At 60.2% G+C, this 19,254-nt stretch overlaps 2 protein-coding genes across 13 annotated transcripts; one reads left to right on the top strand and one right to left on the bottom strand.

Annotated features, from left to right (window-relative positions):
• Positions 1-478: 478 nt before the first annotated feature.
• On the top strand, positions 479-9,115 carry PRICKLE4 (prickle planar cell polarity protein 4). Of its 3 annotated transcripts, XM_085082743.1 has the most exons (10): positions 479-1,444; positions 1,540-1,642; positions 1,920-2,052; positions 5,555-5,704; positions 5,793-5,897; positions 5,970-6,107; positions 6,199-6,399; positions 6,887-7,073; positions 7,668-7,961; positions 8,142-9,115. In XM_085082743.1, the coding sequence occupies exons 4-10, from the start codon at positions 5,558-5,560 to the stop codon at positions 8,609-8,611; spliced, it is 1,542 nt and encodes a 513-aa protein (XP_084938869.1). In that variant the 5' UTR covers positions 479-1,444; positions 1,540-1,642; positions 1,920-2,052; positions 5,555-5,557; the 3' UTR covers positions 8,612-9,115. The 3 variants fall into 3 exon arrangements, with proteins under 3 accessions (XP_084938869.1, XP_084938868.1, XP_084938870.1); XM_085082742.1 differs by having other exon boundaries at positions 479-1,642; XM_085082744.1 differs by lacking the exons at positions 479-1,444; positions 1,540-1,642 and having other exon boundaries at positions 1,777-2,052.
• A 175-nt stretch (positions 9,116-9,290) lies between these two features.
• Positions 9,291-17,280, bottom strand: LOC146427010 (uncharacterized). Of its 10 annotated transcripts, none has more exons than XM_085082736.1 (13): positions 17,015-17,278; positions 14,408-14,521; positions 12,863-13,018; positions 12,629-12,778; positions 12,423-12,511; positions 12,170-12,294; positions 11,944-12,083; positions 11,631-11,741; positions 11,274-11,390; positions 10,913-11,119; positions 10,620-10,799; positions 10,067-10,174; positions 9,291-9,786 (listed from the first exon to the last, which is right to left on the bottom strand). In XM_085082736.1, exons 1-13 carry the CDS (start codon positions 17,030-17,032, stop codon positions 9,604-9,606), a joined length of 1,698 nt encoding a protein of 565 aa, XP_084938862.1. In that variant the 5' UTR covers positions 17,033-17,278; the 3' UTR covers positions 9,291-9,603. The 10 variants fall into 10 exon arrangements, with proteins under 10 accessions (XP_084938862.1, XP_084938860.1, XP_084938866.1 ...); XM_085082734.1 differs by lacking the exon at positions 17,015-17,278 and adding an exon at positions 14,713-14,846; XM_085082740.1 differs by lacking the exon at positions 12,863-13,018 and having other exon boundaries at positions 17,015-17,279.
• Positions 17,281-19,254: the final 1,974 nt, after the last annotated feature.

Here is a 19,254-nt window from a genome sequence, read left to right on the forward strand (position 1 = left end):
GGGTCGGAGAGAGGAAATGGGGAGGGGAACTGGGGAGGGGTCTGAGGAAGGAGAGGGGCTGGGGGGTAGGTGGAAGGGATTGGGGGGTCTGGGTTGGGGGATGCTCGAGGGGGATCAGTGGAGAATGGGGATGGGGTCTGGGGGTCCAGTGGAGGGGGATTTGGGGTGTCTGGGTTGGGGGGATGTTCGAGGGGGATCAGTGGAGGGGAATTGGGGAGGGGTCTGAGGAAGGAGAGGGGCTGGGGGTCAGGAGAAGGAGATTTGGGGTGTCTGAGTTGGGGGATGCTCAAGAGGGGTCAGTGCAGCGGGATCCTGCAGGGTCTGGGAAGGAAGGTCCCTGCCCTCCATGGGGACACTGCGGCCACACGCCGGTGCCACCCATGGAGCAGTGGCTGGTGCCACCCCGGGAATCCCCGAGTGACCCATCCGTCAGGGCTGTCCCCATGCCCGCCGTCTCTCCCGAGGACTTTGCCCGCGGATCCTTCACCCTGTGGAGGGCTGGAGGAGCGGGGGGGTGCAGGGGGGGACTGCCACCACCCGCGGGGACAAAGTCCAGAGCAGCGAATGGGCCAAGATAAAGCTGCAGGGACCAACCTCCCACCGAAACCAAACAGCGGATGAACCGCCAGGGGAGATGGGAGACCTTAAAGGGACCCTGGGCAGGGACAGCCCAGGCTGGACAGCCCCGATGGGACCCCCGTGCAGGGAGGGAGAGCAGCAGCGTGTTGAGCTGCTCACCCTCCTCCTCTTCCTCCTGCTTCCCGCCCTGCCCAGGGGAATTTTGCAGAGAATCCTCAAACACTTTGAGTTGAAAGGGGCCTTAAAAATCCCATTCCTGCCACGACGGGGACACTTTCCACTGTCCCAGGTTGCTCCAAGCCTCATCCAACCTGGCCTTGGACACTTCCAGGGATGGGGCAACCTCTTCCATAAAGCAGCACAATGAGCTGTGCCCCAGCGCCGCCCTGCACGGCCTCGCCCAGCGGTGCCACCGGCTTGTCACGGAGCTTGGCCACCTCCTCCGACAAATTACCACCCCCGTGGATTTTGGCTGCGGTCCCGACCCTGATCCCAGCACCTACACGAGCCATCTGCCCCCCTCGGGGCTCCCAAAACCAACCGCACCTCCTGCGACCACGCAGGTGGGCAGAGATCCAGCCTGGTCCCCGCAGCCCTGGGGGTTTTTTTGGGGGATACTGCATCCCTGCTCGTCCCCAAAGTCCCATCGGGAGGCAGGAAAATCTTACGGCGCGGTGAGAAATGCACAGAAACACACCAAGGACGCCGAGCCTCGCGTCAGGCTCTGATAAATTTTTACCCTGACTCCTGCCCGGGTGGAATTGCTGCAGCCGGAGCCGGTCTGGAATGGCTTGGAGGAGCCTCGTCAGGTGTTCAGGGCTTGTGGAAACTAGGACATCCTGACTTGCCGCTGGCTAACTCCTTTGTGAGCGCCCAGCCAAAGTTTCTCCACCTCTAAATTGGGGTGTAATGACACTTCCCCCTCTTTCATGAAGCTTCAACTCCGTCTGATCTCGGCAGGGAAATAAATCACCGCGCGGGATCATAAAAGTCATCAAACGGCAACCTGGGGTGAACCGAGCCGCAGATGGAGGGAAGGGCGCGGGCGCTCGGGAAACGAGAGGTAGGAGCGAGCCAGATGTCATCGGGAGCTCTTTCCCCTGTAGGGTTAATGTACCCCCACCCCCTTCCCCTCCCTGCCTGCCCTGCAATTCCAGCCATTGGCTGGCTCCCGAGGTTTAGGCTAAAAAGCCTGTAATTAGGACCCCGGCTGCCGCGGAGCCAGCGCCTGGGCAGGCAGGGGGGAAAAAAAGAGAGAGGAAAGGGAAAAAGGAAAAAAAAAAAAAAAAAAAAAGCGTTTCCCTGACTGAGCTCGGATGTTTTCCTTTCGCTTTGCGAAGTTTTCCCAGCCCAGGCTCCATTCCCTCGCGTCCTCCGGAGCAAGGCGGGACGGCGGCGGCCGGCGCGGGGCTGGAGCGGGCGGCAGAGCCCGCAGCGGCGGAGAGCGGGGCCCGGAGCGCCGGGAAAGGGCAGGTACGTGTGGCGGGGAGGGACTGCCGGCCCGGCTCGGCTCGGCTCGGCTCGGCTCGGCCAGCTCCGGGCGGAGATGGAGGTGGGGGAGAGGGAGGTTGGGAGGTGGCGGCAGCGGGAGGGTGCCGGCTCGGGAGTTGCTGCGAGGGAAGGGGACGGGAGAGAGTGGAACAGGGAGGTTTTGGCTGTTTGGAGATTTGGCGGGGGATAATATTTTTGTCGCCGCGGTGGTTGCTTTCGGGAAAATGTCCCCTGAGAGCGGGAGGTGACGCGTGTTCCGCCGTGGCACGCTCTGGCAGCCCGCGGCCGGCAGGTGCCCGGCAGGACGAGGGGCTCCGGGAAGGGGGCTTGGGTGGTCCTACCATCCCTCCTGCCCCCGGGATCGGGCGGGAATGGGATGTTTCGGGGTCGGGGATGGAGCTGGGCTCCTTCAGACGTGCCGGGCTGAAATCTGGTGGCCACTGGCAGGGCTGGGGGGTCTCGATCCGTACCTGCGGGTGAGGGGTGGGTGGATCAGGGTGGGTTAATGGGTCACTGCTCCCTGCCGCGACCCAAACACAGCAGGAAGAGCCCTTTGCAGCACGGGCACATCCCCCCGTGAGCAAACACGCTGCTGTGGGGCAGAGCAGAATGCCGAGAGCCTCCCCCAGCATTCGGGGGGCTGCAAAAGCTTTTTAAAAAAAATTACCACGGAATTGCTGCGCCCACCCAGTGCCAGCGAGGGCTGCTCCTCCTGGTGCCACCCCAGGTCCAAAAGGCACCGTGGGCTCCTGGGCTAGACCGGCTCCAGGTCGGGCAGGACTCGCTGCTCCGGCTCTCCTTGCCAGACCTCGGCTTATCTCGCCCCAAAAAGATGCATCTTTACTGCTCTGCATCTTTATTGCTCCGCATCTTTATGCCGCGCACCTCCAGCGCAGCTGTGTTGACGGGAGCTGCAACAAAAACAGGTTATCCCGTGGGTGAGGCCGGCGTGGGGCTGTGCCTCCGGGAGCTGCCAGTGCTGCCGGGCGCTTGGAGGGGCTTTTTGGAGGTGTTGTGCTTCCTGGGGACTCTACAAAAGCCGGGCTGGGGCAGGGATGCAGCTGGCTGGCTGTGCTGGGAGCAGGGAGGCTGTGCTGAATTCCGAGCGGGCTGGGGTGGCTGCGCTCCAAGTTAATGTGTGACCTTGGCAGGAGAGGGCTGCGAGCCCACAGAGGCTCCCACAGCCAGCTGGAGGCAGGGGCTGCTCCCGGCCAGCCAAATCAGATTAGTATTCCCAGGAATTTTAGCCTCTCGGACCCAGGGAGCTGCGGCGGCTTCCGATCCCTTGCAGAGCTGAGCGGTGGCATCCGGAGGAGCTGCCACAGGCAGGACAAGAGGCTTTTACAGCCCGGGTAAATGACAGCCAGTGCCACCCAGCCTGCCCGACTGGTCTGTCACATGTCCCTTCTCGGGGACTTGCTGGCAGGGAGCTCCCCAAAGTGTCACCACGGTGCCACCGATCCCCGGGTTTGGGGCGGGCTGGGAGCATCCCTGCATCCCTGGCAGGCCAGCAGGGCAGGGCAGCAGCCGGAGTGCCCGGAGGCAGCGAGGGAGGGCAGGAAGGAAGAGGGGACAGGGCCGGGGAGCAGAGGAGCCAGACCTGTCGGGGCTGCCTGCCTCTTTAGCATGGGAGGCGCGCAGCTCTGTCACCGTCTGGGGCTAATTACAGGGACTTGTTTACAGCCCAGACGGCTGCCAGCCAGCGTAATCACATCAAACTGGGCTGGGCTGGGCTCTCCGGCAAATCCCCGCGCGTTCACAGCGGCCACGAGCCCTGCCCAAGCCGCTGTCCCCCGGTGTCACCCCACCGTGCTGGTGGCCCTGGGATGGGGTGCTCTGTGCCACACGGGCTTGGGGCCAGGCTGGCACCGCCAGCCCTGCTGAGTCCCCGGAGCATCGGAGGGGTCTAATTAAACAGCAAAGCCCCGAGAGATTACACAAATGCAGCTTGGAGGCTTAATGAGGCAGGCAGAGCCCAGGAATGCCACCCAGGTCCCGCGGGAGGGACGAGCAGGGACAGCTTTCCCAAAGCAGGCAGCAGCAGGGCTGGGGGGGACACCGAGGGTCCCCACTCGGCATCCCCAGGGTCTCACACAGTCCTGCTCCTCCCGGAGAGCCCAGGTTGTTTCCTGGCCCAGCATTGCTCCCTCGCCAAGCCAGCAACGCCAGGGTTCTTTCTGGCCTGCAAATAAACCATTAAACCAGATTATTTCACCCCAATCCCAAAGCACAGCTTTGAACATCACCCTGCAACCAGCCCTGCATCCCCGCAGGGCTCCAGACCCCAAAGCCCAGGAAAAAGCCGGCAGCCCTTCTGTTTTATCTCGCTGATTAGCCAATCTGCAGCGTTAATCATTGACCCGGCAGCGGGGCAGGGAAACCTGAGATGCCCCGGCTGATCCCACCTGCTCCCTGCTCCGTTGGGTGGCACATCCAGCACCCCGGGATGATGCTCAGGAAGGGGCAGGCGGGGAGCAGGGGCTGAGCTGGGGGTGTTGGAGGGGTTTGGTGGGAGCAGTGGGGACACTGGGATGTCCCAGACTGGGGGGACACTGGGATGTCCCAGACTGGGGGGACACACTCCATACCAGCGTGGAGCAGGGAATGGCTCCTTGTGATGGCAGAGGTGCAGGAGAACCAAAATTTCGTGGTCTGGGGGTTCTCACCCCTCAACCCAGAGAGTGTTTTCTGCGTTAAACACTTTCCCGAGCAGCTGATCCATCCGTGGCGGGCACGGGGTGAATCCGTGGGGGTGTTTGGTCACAGCAGGGCAGGAAGCACGGGGTGAGGGCGTCAGGCTCTGGGCTGGCATCCAGGCAACCCCAGGAGCCACCACAGCAGCATCTCGGCTTTGTTTTGGAAAGCCAGGGCAGGAAGGAAGCGCGGTGGAAAGCGTGGGGAGGAGGGGACGGCCCCGGATGGGTTTCCATTGAGTAACCCCGAGCCAGGCGTGGGGTGTGGGCTGGGAGAGCAGCTGGGGCAGAACAATGGCAGCCCGAGGGGAAGGAATTATTTTCCACTGAGTTGGGCTAAACCTCGGCAGTTCCCACTCAGGGATGGGTCACAAGCCCTGGGGTTAGCCGTGCCAGCAAAGGGCTGGTGGCAGCTGGGGGAAAACTCCTGCTGTGGGTGAGCAAACGGCCGGGGCTGTTTTCCAAAACCTGTTCCAGCTTGAGTTTGGGGTCTTCCCCACCTGGGTTCATCCCATTCCTATCCATTCCCGTCCCCTCCCAGCACCTCCTGCTCAGCAGACAAAGCCCTGAGTGGTCACAGCTTTGGTGTGGGTTTGCTGCAAGCCCTGCAGAGAAAGTCCAAATCTCTCGGACTCCTTGAGTGGTTCAGCCAAAGGTGTTGAGGTGCTGAGGAGCATCATCCCAGCTGGACCTCCCTGGGACAAGGAGGTGGAGACAGGATTCACGTCCTGGGACGGATCCCTGCTCCCTGCCTCGTGTCTCACCGGCTCTGTGTGTCCCTCTGTCCCCAGCTCATGTCCCTGCCGAGCCCTGCATGGCCCCAGCAGGACGAGGTTTCCCCCTGCGGCACCACCAGCCTCCCCCCAGCCTCGTCCGACAGCGACTCCGGCTGTGCCCTGGAAGAGTACCTGGAGCCCACCGCGGACCCCGCGCCCCCCGAGGTGGGCAGCACCCCCTTTCCTGGGCTTCAACACACTCGGAGCTAAAATCCCACCTAAAATCTCTTTTTCTCCCGTGCCACACCCCAAGGTCCTGCCGTGCTTCGGCGCCCGCTCACCGCAGAGCTCTCCCTCCGACAAGACCCAGCTCCGCGCCAGAGCCCTCCTGCAGCAGCTGCCTCCCCAGGACTGCGATGTAAGACCCTCATTTCGGGGTGCAGCCCCCTCCCCGGGTTCTCCCTGCCCCGCTGACCCTGTGTCCCTGCAGGAGAGGTACTGCCCTGACCTCGCCGAGGAGGAGCGGCGGCAGCTCCGCGCTTTCAGCGCCCGGCGGAGACAGGAGGCCCTGGGCCAGGGGTTGGCATGTCCTGTGCCAGGGCCCTGCCACGGCTGTCCCTGCAGGAAGGTGAGGTGTCCCCTCAGCACCCATCCCCCGGCGGGGAGCTGTCCCCAAAAAGCCAGCTTGTCCCCAAACCTCGTGTCCCTCTGCCTTGCAGTGCGGCCGCAGGCTGAACAAAGGGGACCCGGGGATTTCGGCGTCGCGCCTGGGGGACCAGTTCTGGCACCCGTCCTGCTTCTCCTGCCACTTCTGCCACCAGCAGCTGGTGGATCTCATCTACTTCCAGCAGGATGGGAGGATCTACTGCGGCAGGCACCATGCTGAGCTCTTCCGGCCTCGCTGTGCCTCCTGTGACCAGGTGGGTGCCAAGCTTTGACCTCCCTTGGGCTGAAAAATCCATCAAAAACACTGATGGGCAGGAGGCATTCAATTCAATGTGCAATTCAGTGTACAATCTGAGATTAGAGCAACAAAAAAAACCCAACTGAACTAAACACGGAAAAGTAAAAAGTTTTCCACATCAAAAATTCCAACACGACACGAAAGGACAAATGACTCACAGTCCACCCATAGGACTTTCCCTACAGTTACACCACAAATACTTCGCTATCATTCTACATTAAAAACATTGCTTAATACTGGTTTTGCCCGTTATTTCCTCCTTCCTGAGCCTTGTGGAGAGCCCTACAGGCTGGGGGCTAATACTAATTTTGCCCATTATTTTCCTCCTTCCTGAGCCTTGTGGAGAGCCCTACAGGCTGGGGGCTCCTCCTGGCTCCTCAGCACAGCAAACACCCTCCGTGCCCTGCTGAATGCTGAGATTTTGGGCTGTTCTCCCGTTCCAGCTGATCTTCATGGAGGAGTGCATCGAGGCCGAGGGCCGGCGGTGGCACCTGGAGCACTTCTGCTGCCTGGAATGCGACGAGCCGCTGCGCGGGCAGCGCTACGTGATGAGGAGCGGCCGGCCCTGCTGCCGCGGCTGCTTCGAGAGCCTCTTCGCCGAGCCGTGCCAGGCCTGCGGGGATCCCATCGGTATGGCCGTGACCTCTGGGGTGCCTGAGTGGTTTTAGCTAAACTAGAGGTTGGATAAAGTTAAGAGAATAAAAAGCGGTTGTATTTATTGAAGGCCTTCAGGTGCACTTGGGGCAATCACAGCCCACTTGAGAGGCTACACCCAAAATGGACAGCAGGTCACAAGTTTTTAATATTTTATAAGTTTTTTATAAGGTCACGAGTTTTTCATACTCTATAAGTTTTGTCCATTTTCATATCAAGGGTTAATCCTCCAATTAGAGCTTTAGGTAATGAAGTCAATTACTCCAGGTTTGCTCCCCCAGTTCACTGTTGTTTATGTGTTTTGGGGCCTGAGACAGTGAGGTGGCCTTGAGTTCTGAGCTTAGAGAGGAATTGTTTTGTCTAAAAATGAGAGAAGAGATTAGCACTGTATAGAGCCCAGAGTTAGACACTAGAAAGTTACAGGATTACATGTAAATACAGAAGCTAAAATCCTAAAGCATCACCTGTGCAGGCTGGGGAGGCCTCAGAGCCAGAGCCCGGCCGTTCAGCACCGAGGATGAATTTTGGATTTTGGGAAGAGCCTTTCCTTGAGCTGTGGTTGTCCCCCAGGTGCTGACAGCGAGGAGGTCACACACCAGGGGCTGCACTGGCACGCCCGAGCCGCCTGCTTCTGCTGCAGCCTGTGCCGCAAGCCGCTGCGGGGACAACCCCTGGCGTGCCGCCGCGGCCGCCTCTTCTGCTCGGACACCTGCGGCCGCGGCCAGGACGCCTCGTCCACCACCTCCGACTCCTCCGACTCGGCCTTCGCCTCGGCTCCATCCCCAGACTCCACGCCGCTGTCCAGAGCTGGATGTGGAGACCCCTCGGCGGTGGGGGGCTGCAGGCAGCCAGGGGAAGGGGCTGGTAGGATCCTGCTGGGATGTGCTGGGAGGGGAGAGGGAGCCAGTCCAGGTTTGGGGACGTTAGTGGGAATGTCACAGCTTGTGGTGATAAAGCCACAGTGGGAGTGGTGCCACCCCGTTGTGTCCCTGCGCTGCGCTGGCTCAGCCTGCTCCCTCCTCACACTCCTTTTCCCTCTTCCAGAGGCGGTTTCGGGTCAGACCCCAGTGCACCCCGCGTTCAGGAGCGCCGAGGATCACGGAGCAGGAGGGAAGGAATGGAGCAGCGATGCTGCCAAGGAGCACACAGCGATTCCTGGACCCCCAGCTGGCCACCCCTCAGCCCCCCAGCCCAGCCCAGAGGGGCCCAACGAGCCCGGAGCCTTGGGCCACCCGCTTTTGGGGAGCCCTGACCCCCGAAGACCCGCAGGGAATGGAAACCCACACTTCCCCACGGGCACAGCCCCTCCCCGGCACAGCCCCCGGCCAGAGGACGGCACGGAGGAGGAGGAGGACTCCTGGTGTCCCACCTGCTCCTCATCTTCGGACTCAGACTCGGAGGAGGAGGGTTTCTTTTTCGGGAAGCCCATTCCCAAGCCCGGGATGAACTCCCTGGGCAGGGAGCCCCCGGGGAGGGGCAGGGCCAGGACGGCCAAGCACTGCAGTGTGTCCTAACCGCGGGGTCCGGGGGTCCCCGAGTGGCACTGCTGTCCTGCCAGATCCTGCCAGGGCCTCACCAAACCCATCCTGGCCGCAGCCCAAGGCTGGTGGGAGAAGCTGCTGGGATCCTTCCCCCCCGGCGGCTGCTGGCAAAGCCGAGCCTGCAATTCCTGCCAGCCTCTCCCGCAATTAGGAACAGGTAAAGCAGGTAGGGAGCAGGGCAGGCAGCCCAGCCAGGTCCCCAGCAGCTCCGGGGAGAGTGGCCAGAGCTGCAGACAAGGGCAGCTGCCTGCACCACCCCACGGCTGGGGAGCATGTGGGATCCTTCCCTGGACCCCTCTGTGCCCCATGGCCATGTGGGATCCTTCCCTGGACCCCTCTGTGCCCCATGGCCATGTGGGATCCTTCCCTGGACTCCTCTGTGCCCCACTCTCCATCCCTGGTGGCACCACAGGGAGGGGACCAGGGGTGCAGCTCTGCTGATGACGAAGCTCCAATAAAGTTTGGCTGAAATCTGAATGCAGGAGAGTCCCCTGAGTGTGCTGCAGTCCTTCCCCAGCTCACTGTGACAATGACAGTGTCACCAGGGCAGGGAGAGCCCCAGGGGTGAGCTCTGCCCTCTGCCACAGCTGGGGTTCACTCCTCCCTGAGCTGCCCCAGGAGAGCAGGAACAGAACAATGCCAGGGCCAGGGCTGCAAAGAGAACGTGGTTTATTTCTAGATTTAAACCCAAAAAAACACCCGCCGGGGCTTGGGGACACATCCCTGGGAATCAGGAATGGACGAGAGGGGCTGCTGCCCTCCCTCCCCTCACCCTCCAGTAAAACCAGTAAAACTTTTCCTGCACGCAGAGGTTGGGGCAGGGCTAAAACCGAACTTACCCTCCTCCAGGAGAGAGAGGCACTGCTAACACATCCACCGTGAGCTCAACACCCCCCTGAGCCCCCCAAAGCACCATCCCAGCCCCCCATCCCCCCCACCCCGCTGGCAGGAGGGGCTGGCTGCCATCAGAGGCCAGCAGTGGCCGAGTCATAGCTGTTGATGAAGTCCTCGAGCTCCTGCAGGTGGTGGATGCCGCACTGGCGGAGGTTGGCCCTGAGTGCCACCCCCAGCGCCGCCTCCATCGAGGGCTCCTTCTGCAGCAGCATGGTGGCCACCACGGCGACGGTCAGGCTGAACTGCTGGTACGACTGCAGGGGAGGTTCACGGGGTCAGCACCCCAAAACCAGCAGCAACAGCCCTTATTTTTAGCTCCCCGCAGACTCTGAGCCCCTGCAAACGCCTTATTGCCCAAAAACCACTTCTCCTGCAAACGCCTTATTGCCTACAAACCACTTCTCCCGCAACCAGCACCCCCAAAAATGCCAAATTCACACCTCTCAGCACCCAGCATCGCTTGCAGATGTCCTCAGGTGAGTCCCCCCCACCCTGCAGCTCATCCCACACTCCCCAGGCACTGCCAGGACTCACCAGCTCGATCTCTGCTGTCCTGGCGAGGACAGCTTTGGAGCGACAATCGATGCCGCCCGGGAAGGGTGTTGGGAGCACAGAGCAGAGCTGGTGCTGGCCAGACACAGCCTGGGAGTTGGAAAAGGCAAGGAAGGGTCAGAGGGGAAAGGGACTGAGCCAAACTGGCCCAGGAGTTGTCACCATGTGGATGGAGCCGTGGGTTTGTCACCCTTCCCTCCGGTGCCAGAGCTGTCCCTGCTCTCGCTCTGCCCCAGTTTCTCTCCCTCGTTAGGCAGTGATTAAGCTGCTCTGGAGGGATCTCCTGGGCTTCCTCAGAGCTCCAGTCCCAGGGTCGTTCACGCCCCAGCACTCCCGAGCCTCCAGCCACTTCCCTGGCTGCTTTCCCAGCCGTCTCCCGTTCCTCACATCTCCGGGCCGATACGGGCTCTGCCTCCAGACAAAGCTGCCCTTTAACCCCAGCAAGGATCCTGCAGGGATCCCTCTCTGCCCACAGCAATGTCCCCAAGCCCAGTGTCCCCACCCCACCTCCATGGTGACCCCAAGGACCCCTTACTGGTTTTGTCTCACGGGGCCCAGGCGGGTGTTGGGGTGCCAGGGGGGTCTCTGGTGGGGTGCAGGCAGCAGGAGGAGCCTGGCTGGGCTGTGCCTCGGGCTGTGCTGCAGCTCTGGGAGGGCAGGACTGCTGAGGGCAGAACTCCTCAGAGTTTTGGGGTGGCTGAAAGCTCTGGAGAGGCTGTGGGAGAGAGAGGGTGGTGGCTGTGGGGGGACAGTGTGGCCACATGGGCAGCTGTGGCCTCGAGGGGCTGTCACCCAGGTGGGGACACGCCATGGAGCTCCAGAACTCACCCCATTCCAGACAGCTTCTGCTTTGGCTTCTCCAGCTCCACTCAGCTGCTGCTCCTGGCAAGGTGGGCTGAGCTCAGCCCCTGCCCCTCCAGAGGAGCTGGATTGCAGGAATTCCCTCCTGGCAGGGTCTGGAGGAGCTGCTGGGCTCGGGGGATGTGCCCCATCCCCTGGGCCAGCCTTGGGGACACCTGGACGGCACAGCTCTACCTGTGCAGAGCGTCACAGATGAGCTGCAGCATCCCCAGCGAGGGGACAGAGGGGACAGTGCCTCCCTGCAGGCTCTGCTTTGGGGTGGCAATAAAAAAATAAAATAAAATGAGGATTTGGGGAGTCTCTGTGTTACCCCCCAGCAGTGCCATACCTCAAGGTGCTCCTGGATCCCGGCAGAGCTCTCCTCTGGAGGGGCTGGATCTGTTCCCAAAGCACAGGAATCCTGATCCTGGCTGCCCACAGGGCTCTGCTCAGCTTCCAGCTCCACCTGGGGACAGGCAGTGGCGTGAGGACATGAGGAGCTGGGGATGGGATGGACAGAGCGCCAAAACCCCACGGAAATCACGGAAAAGAGCCTGGAAAAATGCCATGCCTGGCAGAGAGACAGCGAGGTGGAGAGCAGAAGGGCTGGATGAGAGAGAAGAGGGAGTTACAGCAGCCAGAGAAACCCCTGAGCCAGGCAGCTCCAGAGGTTTGGAGCATCCTTGGGAGTGGAGGAATCTCCTACCGGTGTCACCACTGCCACCTTCTCCGGCTCTGCAGCACCGGGATCAGCAGCCAGAGGGGTCCCAGCCGGACTGGGGGGCTCCAGGACCTTCCCACTCCCCCCTGGCACATCCTGGAGGAAACCACAACATGGTTCAAGGCTCAGAGCGAGCACAGGCATGGGGATGGGATGGGATGGGATGGGATGGGATGGGATGGGATGATGGGATGGGATGATGGGATGGGATGATGGGATGGGATGGGATGGGATGGGATGGGATGGGATGGGATGGGATGGGATGGGATGGGATGGGGGGACAGGGAAAACCCCACACCTGGCTCTGCTCCGGGCTCTCTGCAGCTCCTGGGCTGGCAGCAGCAGGCTGGGGAGGATCTGGGGGCTGCAGCTCCTTCTTGGCCTCCGGCTGGCTCCGCTTGGAGGGGGCAGGAGAGGGTTTGGAGTGTGGCTTGTGCCCTGCGGGGTAGGAAACACAACGGGAGGGATTCCTTGCCCTGCCCTGCTCCGGGGGAGGATGGAGAGCACCGAGGGGCAGCACTGACCTCGCGGGCCTTGTGGAAACCACACGCGGGGGACAAGGGTCAGCTGCCGGGGCCGGCGGCCGCGCCTTCCCCCCCGGGGATGGTGGCTCCAGGGCGGGGGGTGACCCCGGAAACCTCCTGGAATCCTGCGGGAACAAAGCCCCAGGGTGGGGGGTTAGGCTGGGAGGGGACACCCGGTGTCACCTGTGGCTGTGTCGCCACGCTCTGCCCAGCCCAGGTGTCCTCGAGTGCCACCCGAGGGTGTGGCACCCACCCTGGAGGGCCGGCGGGGGGCCAGGGGAGGTGCTGCTCCTCCTCGGGGAATTCGGGCAGGAATTCGGGCCAGGGCTCGGGAGGCTGCTCCTGCAGGGAATAGGGTGGCTTTAGGCAGGAGTGCTGTGACTGCACAGAGTCCCTACACACTGTCCTTGTCACCAGTGAGTGGCCCCTGCCACCACCCCCAGCCCCTCCACCCCTCACCGGGTGCCAGCCCTCTCCAAAGCCGTCCTCAGGTCCTGGGAAGTCTCTGTCATCCCAAGGAGGTGGCTGGGGACAGTCGTGGGGTGCCCATCTCCCGTCCTCCTCGTTCCAAGGGACGTCACCACGGTCGGGGAAGGGTCTGGGATTGGGCTGCAATGGGGAATCGCTGCCCATGAGGATGGGGACACCCTGGGGACACTCAAAGCTGCCACCCCCAGCCTGCCTCCCCCTCACCCGGTGCCACTCGTCTGTGAAGGTGTCCTGGGTGAAGTCCTCCTCAGGTCCTCTGCAGTCCCAAGGGGTTGGCTGGGGACAGTCATAGGGTGCCCATCTCCTGTCCTCCTCACCCCAAGGGATGTCACCAGGGCCGGGGAAGGCTCTGGGATGTGGCTGCAAAGGGAATGGCCACTGGTGAGGACACAGCACGTTGGGATGTGGTTTTCCTGCTGTTCCCTCTCTCCTGCCTTTCCTGCTTCCAAAGGAGCTCCTGCTTTGGGCTGCCCTGGATTTGGGGGTGAATCCCTCCTTGCAGGAGGATGCAATTAGGGTGAAACAGCTCGGATTTCACCGAATTGCGAAAATTTCCAGCCGTTGAGGGGAGGCTCAGGCTGCCCGTGGTGCTGGGGAGCGCTGAGAGCAGCCTGACTCAGCCATCCCAAAACGAAACCCCACGGGGATGTGAAACCCAGAGCTTCCTGAACTGAGAGCGACTGGCAGGGATGGTGGGGGGCAGATGTTTCCTGGGAGGAACCAGAGAGCAGCAATCACTCAGTTAAGGATAAACGGTCCAAGAAAAACCCCCAACATCCATTATTTCACGCCGGAAAAGTTCAATCCCACTTTTGAACGGCACAGCTCTCCTAGCAGGGAGTGTGAATTCCTCTCTGGAGCCCTTCAAGGTCACTCCTCGAGGCTGAGGCAGAGAGATTCGTGTGGATCTGGGTGAGTAACATCAACTTCTCCTTTTGTATTTTTATATTTCTCCTAATAATTCCTGATTTAACTTGGAAACTATCGATTTAATTCAAAGTGCCCTGGTTATAACCATCCACACTGCCTTGTGGAGAGCTGATGAAGCTCCTTTAGCCCAACCATCATCACCAATTAAAACAAATTATTTATTTAACCTACGTAAATATATTTGTTTTGCCACTCTTAGTCCTGGAGGACAAAGCTCCACTCTTAACCCTGGGGGACAAAGCTGCACAAAGGCTGTGGAATCCTTTAGACACAAACTGCTGGCAAGCTCCACAGCTGGTCCAGATGTGGCCAGACTCCTTTTGGGGAAGGATTTAGGGAGCCAGAGGGTCCTTGACTGGATCCAGACATGTCCTGACTCATTTTGGGGGAGGATTTAGGGAAGCAGGAGGTCATTGACTGGATCCAGACATGGCCAGACTCCTTTTGGGGAAGGATTTAGGGAGCCAGAGGGTCCTTGACTGGATCCAAACATGGCCAGACTCATTTTTGGGAAGGATTTAGGGAGCCAGAGGGTCCTTGACTGGATCCAGATATGTCCAGACTCCTTTTTGGGGAAAGATTTAGGGAGGCAGGAGGTCCTTTACTGGATCCAGATGTGTCCAGACTCCTTTTGGGGAAGGATTTAGGAAGCCAGAGGGTCATTGACCTGATCCAAACATGGCCAGACTCCTTCTGGGGAAGGATTTAACCAGCCAGAAGGTCCTTTTCGTGCCCGGGAGGGTCTCCCTGACCACCCCCGCAGCTCCCCCGTGCCTGTGCCACATCCCTGGGACACATCCCGCCAGCCCTGTCCCTTACCGGGCGCCACCTCCGCCGGCCTCTCCTGCCCCGCTGCTCCCAGGGTGGCTCATCCCAGGTGTCCTCGGGGCCGAGCAGGGGACGCGGCCGCTGCCCATCCCACCAGGGGCCGGGCTGTGGAGAGAGCCGAGCCGTGAGACCCTCATTGCGGCAGGAACCCACCACAGAGCCCGAATTATCCCCAGTCCCACCCCAAAGCTCTCCCGGCTCCCCTGCATCCCGGGATGGAGCACAGAGCACCCACTGTCACCCCGGGTGGCTCCTCCGCTCCCTCCCCGCGCTGGCAGTGTCCCCAACCCACCTACCTCCCCGGGGACACCCCGAGCGGAGCCCCGCGGGGGGGACATCCTGCCCCGAGGCTGTCCTTGTCCCAAGAGAGGCGCCGGGGGCTGCGAGATCCGCTGGGAGGGGTGAGCACGTCCCACAGGACGTCACTGCCGGCTTGGGGACGCTGCCAGCCAGGTGCCACCCGGAGCGCTGCGACACCTCCGGGGCTGCTGGCACCGCCACCAGGGAAGGTGACACTGCTGAGCTTTGCCTGCCCGGGCTCTGCTTGGCCCTGCCACGTGTCACCACCAGAATGTCCCCAAGGTTTGGATGAGCCCCCCGCCATCCTGGCACTGCATCCCCTGAGCTCCCACGGGATTTGGGATCTCGACGGGGACAGGGGAGTCCCTCCGCGCCCGGCTGTGCGGGACAGAGACTGGGGGATGCTCTGACCCCAAAGTGCCTGTCCCCGACCCGGGGCTGAGCTCCCAGAGCCACCAGCTGTCCCCCGGCCCGGGCTGGCAGGAGTTAATGGCAGCGCAGGGACAGCGCCGGGCGGGACGGAGGTACAGAGAGAAAAATCAACTTTTGTCCCTAAATTGTGGGTTTGCCTGGTGCGCCAGTTCAGGTCGGGCAAAGCCGCACTGGAGCATGGGGTGGGGGGGGATGGAGCGCCCTGCATCCTTGAACCCCAAATCCTGCATCCCTGAGCCCAAATCCTGCATCCCTGAGCACAAATCCTGCATCCCTGAACCCCAAATCCCGCATCCCTGAGCACAAATCCCACATCCCTGAGCCGAAATCCTGCATCCCTGAGCCCCAAATCCCGCACACCTGAGCCCAAATCCTGCATCCCTGAACTCAAATCCTGCATCTCTGCACCCCAATCCTGCATCCCTGAACCCCAAATCCTTCAATCCTGAGCACAAATCCTGCATCCCTGAGCCCAATCCTGCCCCCCTACACCCCAATCCCGCATACCTGAACCCCATCCTGCACCCCTGAGCACAAATCCTGCATCCTTGAGCACAAATCCTGCCCCCCTACACCCCAATCCCGCATACCTGAACCCCATCCTGCACCCCTGAGCACAAATCCTGCATCCTTGAGCACAAATCCTGCATCCCCTACACCCCAATCCCGCCTCTCTGCACCCCAAATCCTGCATCCCTGAGCACAAAGCCCGCATACCTGAATCCAATCTTGCATCCCTGAACCCAAATCCCACATCCATGAGCCCCAAATCTTGCATCTCTGCACCCCAATCCCGCATCCCTGAACTCAAATCCCGCACCCCTGAGCACAAATACTGCATCTCTGCACCCCAATCCCGCCCCCCTACACCCCAATCCCGCCGCCCTACACCCCAATCCCGCCCCCCTACACCCCAATCCCGCCGCCCCACCATCTCTCATTCCTCCCCACTCTCCGGCTGCAGCGATCCCCTCCCGAGGATCTCACCCGGAGCTTTCCCGAGGGCTCCCATCCCTCCCCCCGCGCCTTTCCCTTCCTCTTCCCATCCCGCTCCCGGCACAGATTCCGCTCCTGGCGGAAGCACCGCTTCCCTGCCCGCCCGGGGCCAGCCAAATTCCTCCGGAAACCGCGGATCCTCCAGCGCGGTGGGAGGAAAAACCCGCGAAAAGTCCACCGGCAGGGCATGGAGCATCCATGGGAGAGGAGATCCTGGGGATCCTGGAGCTCCAGGGCATGGAATATCTGTGCCAGGAGGGTCCCTGCACCCCCAGGGCAGGGAGGATCCAGGGAAGAGGGGATCCTGAGGATCCTGGAGCTCCAGGATACGGAATATCTGTGCCCGGGAGGGATCCCTGCACCCCCAGAGCACCAACCCAGCAGATCCTGGAACTCCAGGATATGGAATTTCTGTGCCAGGGATGTCCCTGCAGCCCCAGAGCACTAAACCAGCGGATCCTGGGGATCCTGGAGCTCCAGGATATGGAGTATCTGTGCCAGGGATGTCCCTGCACTACCAGGGAACTAACCCAGCGGATCCTGGAGCTCCAGGATATGGAGTATCTGTGCCAGGGTTGGTCCCTGCACCCCCAGGACAAAAACCCAGCGGATCCTGGAGCTCCAGGATATGGAATTTCTGTGCCCAGGGGATCCCTGCACCCCCAGGACAAAAACCCAGCGCCTGCCGCCCTCCAGCTCCAGCGTTATCCGCATCAGCCACGTGCTCCGCGGGAAGTTCCCAAACTTGCATATTGGGATATTCCGGGGCGCAGCACCCCCATCCCCAGGGCCGGAGCGGGGCTAAGGAGGGGCAGAGAAGGGTGAGAGGGTTTGGAGAGCCCTGGCAGGACAAAGCTCCATCACACCCACCTTTGCCGGCGCTGCCATGCCCGGCGAGCAGCTAGGACGGGCGGGGACAAGGAGCCGCCGGTGGCTGTCACCTCCCAGCGTGTCTGTCACCTCCCAGCGTGTCCGTCACCTCCCGGCGTGTCCGTCCCCTGCGGGCACCGCAGCCAGCACCGCCACGCCCCGGAGCCGCGGCTCGGAGGGTCTTCCCGACCCACTGCCCACCCAGTTCATCACCTCCCGGGGCAGCCAGGCGCCTCCAGCCTCTCCTCCCCCGCCTGGCCCTGCATTCCCCGCGGGATCGCCACCCCCGGAGCCGGGGGGGTTCCAACCATCCCGCCCTGCCCCCGGCGGGTTTCTCACCTCCCCTGGCCCGGGAACATCCGCGGCGGCAGTTGGGGGTTTGGCTGGGAGGAGCTGATAAGGAACTGGTGTGAACTGGTGCAGCCGGCAGGGCGAATTGCGGGATGAGGTGAGGGCAGTGCGTGACCTCCCGGGAAAGGGGGAAGAGATGAGGGGAAAGGGAGGATCTGCTGAGCTTGCTGATCCCAAAAATCAGAAAAGAGAGGGGAGAAAAGGAAACTTGGGGTGAACTCACTGATCCCAAAAATCAGGAAAAAAGGGGGAGAAAAGGGAGACTCAGGGTGAACTCACTGATCCCAAAAATCAGAAAATAGGAGGAGAAAAGGGAGCCTTGGGGTGAACTCAATCACTGATCCCAAATTTAAGCAAAGGAGAAGGGAGAAAAGGAAACTTGGGGTGAACTTACTGATCCCAAAAATCAGAAAAGAGGGGGAGAAAAGGGAGCCTCGGGGTGAACTCAATCACTGATCCCAAAAGGCAGGAAAGGAGGAGGGAGAAAAGGAAACTTGGGGTGAACTCACTGATCCCAAAAATCAGAAAAGAGGGGGGAGAAAAGGGAGCCTCGCTGATCCCAAAAGTCAGGAAAGGATGGGGATAAATGGGAAAACCCTAAATCTGAAGTGGAATAAACTCCCAAAACTCCCACCAGGGTGTGGGGCCGGGCAGCCCGTGGGAGCTGGCTGCTTCCCAAGGCTGCTAACCCAGGCAGATCACCCCCAGCTCTCCAGCTGGTGCCTTAATGAGAGGCCCTAATTGCCATAAATCAATTTGCTGGCTGGCTGGTGGATCAATTAGCTCGCTGGGATTTGGGGAGGGAATGCAGCAGCAGGACAGACAGGATGGAGGGAGGGAGGGAGGGATGGATGGAGGGAGGGAGGGATGGAGGGAGGGAGGGAGGGATGGAGGGATGGATGGATGGATGGATGGATGGATGGATGGATGGATGGACAGGATGTCCCCATGGATCCAGGTCTCATCCAAGCCTGGCCTGGGGACCTGGGTGTCCCCAGAGAGAAATGGGAAAATCACAGAAAATCTCTGCTAATTTCAGAAATTCCGTGCAGGAATTAGTCTCATTGCTAAAAGCTTGATATAATAATAATAATAATAATTATAATTATAATAATAATAATAATAATAAACAACCTCCTTATAACCACAGTCCTCGTTCCACAAGAGATCCTGAAGGAACCTCATTCCCATGACACTGAGCACCCCAAAAATGGGCAGCTCTTGGGTTTGGGGTTCCACCTGAGGCTCCATCTCAGTGCTCCTGCTGCTCCTACAGCTTGGGTCAAAGTCACAAGCTCATCTAGCTCAAGTTATATCAATATAACCTGAATAATAACTTTCTATACTAATACAACCTAAATCATAACTTTCTATATAATGTAATGGCTAATATATGCTTAACTAGTTGCTTAATGCTGAAGACCAATTAAAAAAAACCCAAACCAATCAAAGAAAAACCCCAAAAAACCAAAAAAAAACCACCCCAAAAACCCCCAAAACCTTCAACTAGCTAGGTGGATAGTTTCAAAAAATGGACAACTGTAATTTAAAAAATATAATGTGCAGATATACTGGGGAGCAGCAGCATGAAATAATGAGAAATTGGCAACTGGAAAGCCAATTAGCCACGAAATAAAGAATTCAGACCATGGAACACCAAAACTGCTCAAGCTCTGGAGACAAAGCTGGAAAGTTCATACAAAGGGAACACCTTGAGCCTTCACTGGAGACCCCAAGACCACCTGAATTTGGGAGGCACAAGCACAGTGCAGAAGAACTATTCATAACCGTGAGATAACATGATGTAAATTATTTCCAGGGTGTATTTGATGATGTTGTAACGCCATAGCAACACTGAGCAATAATTACTGAATAAATAAAGCACAGCA

Source organism: Lichenostomus cassidix, chromosome 26, assembly GCF_008360975.1.
Source record: "Lichenostomus cassidix isolate B80296 chromosome 26, HeHo_3.0, whole genome shotgun sequence".
Lineage (NCBI taxonomy): Eukaryota > Metazoa > Chordata > Aves > Passeriformes > Meliphagidae > Lichenostomus > Lichenostomus cassidix.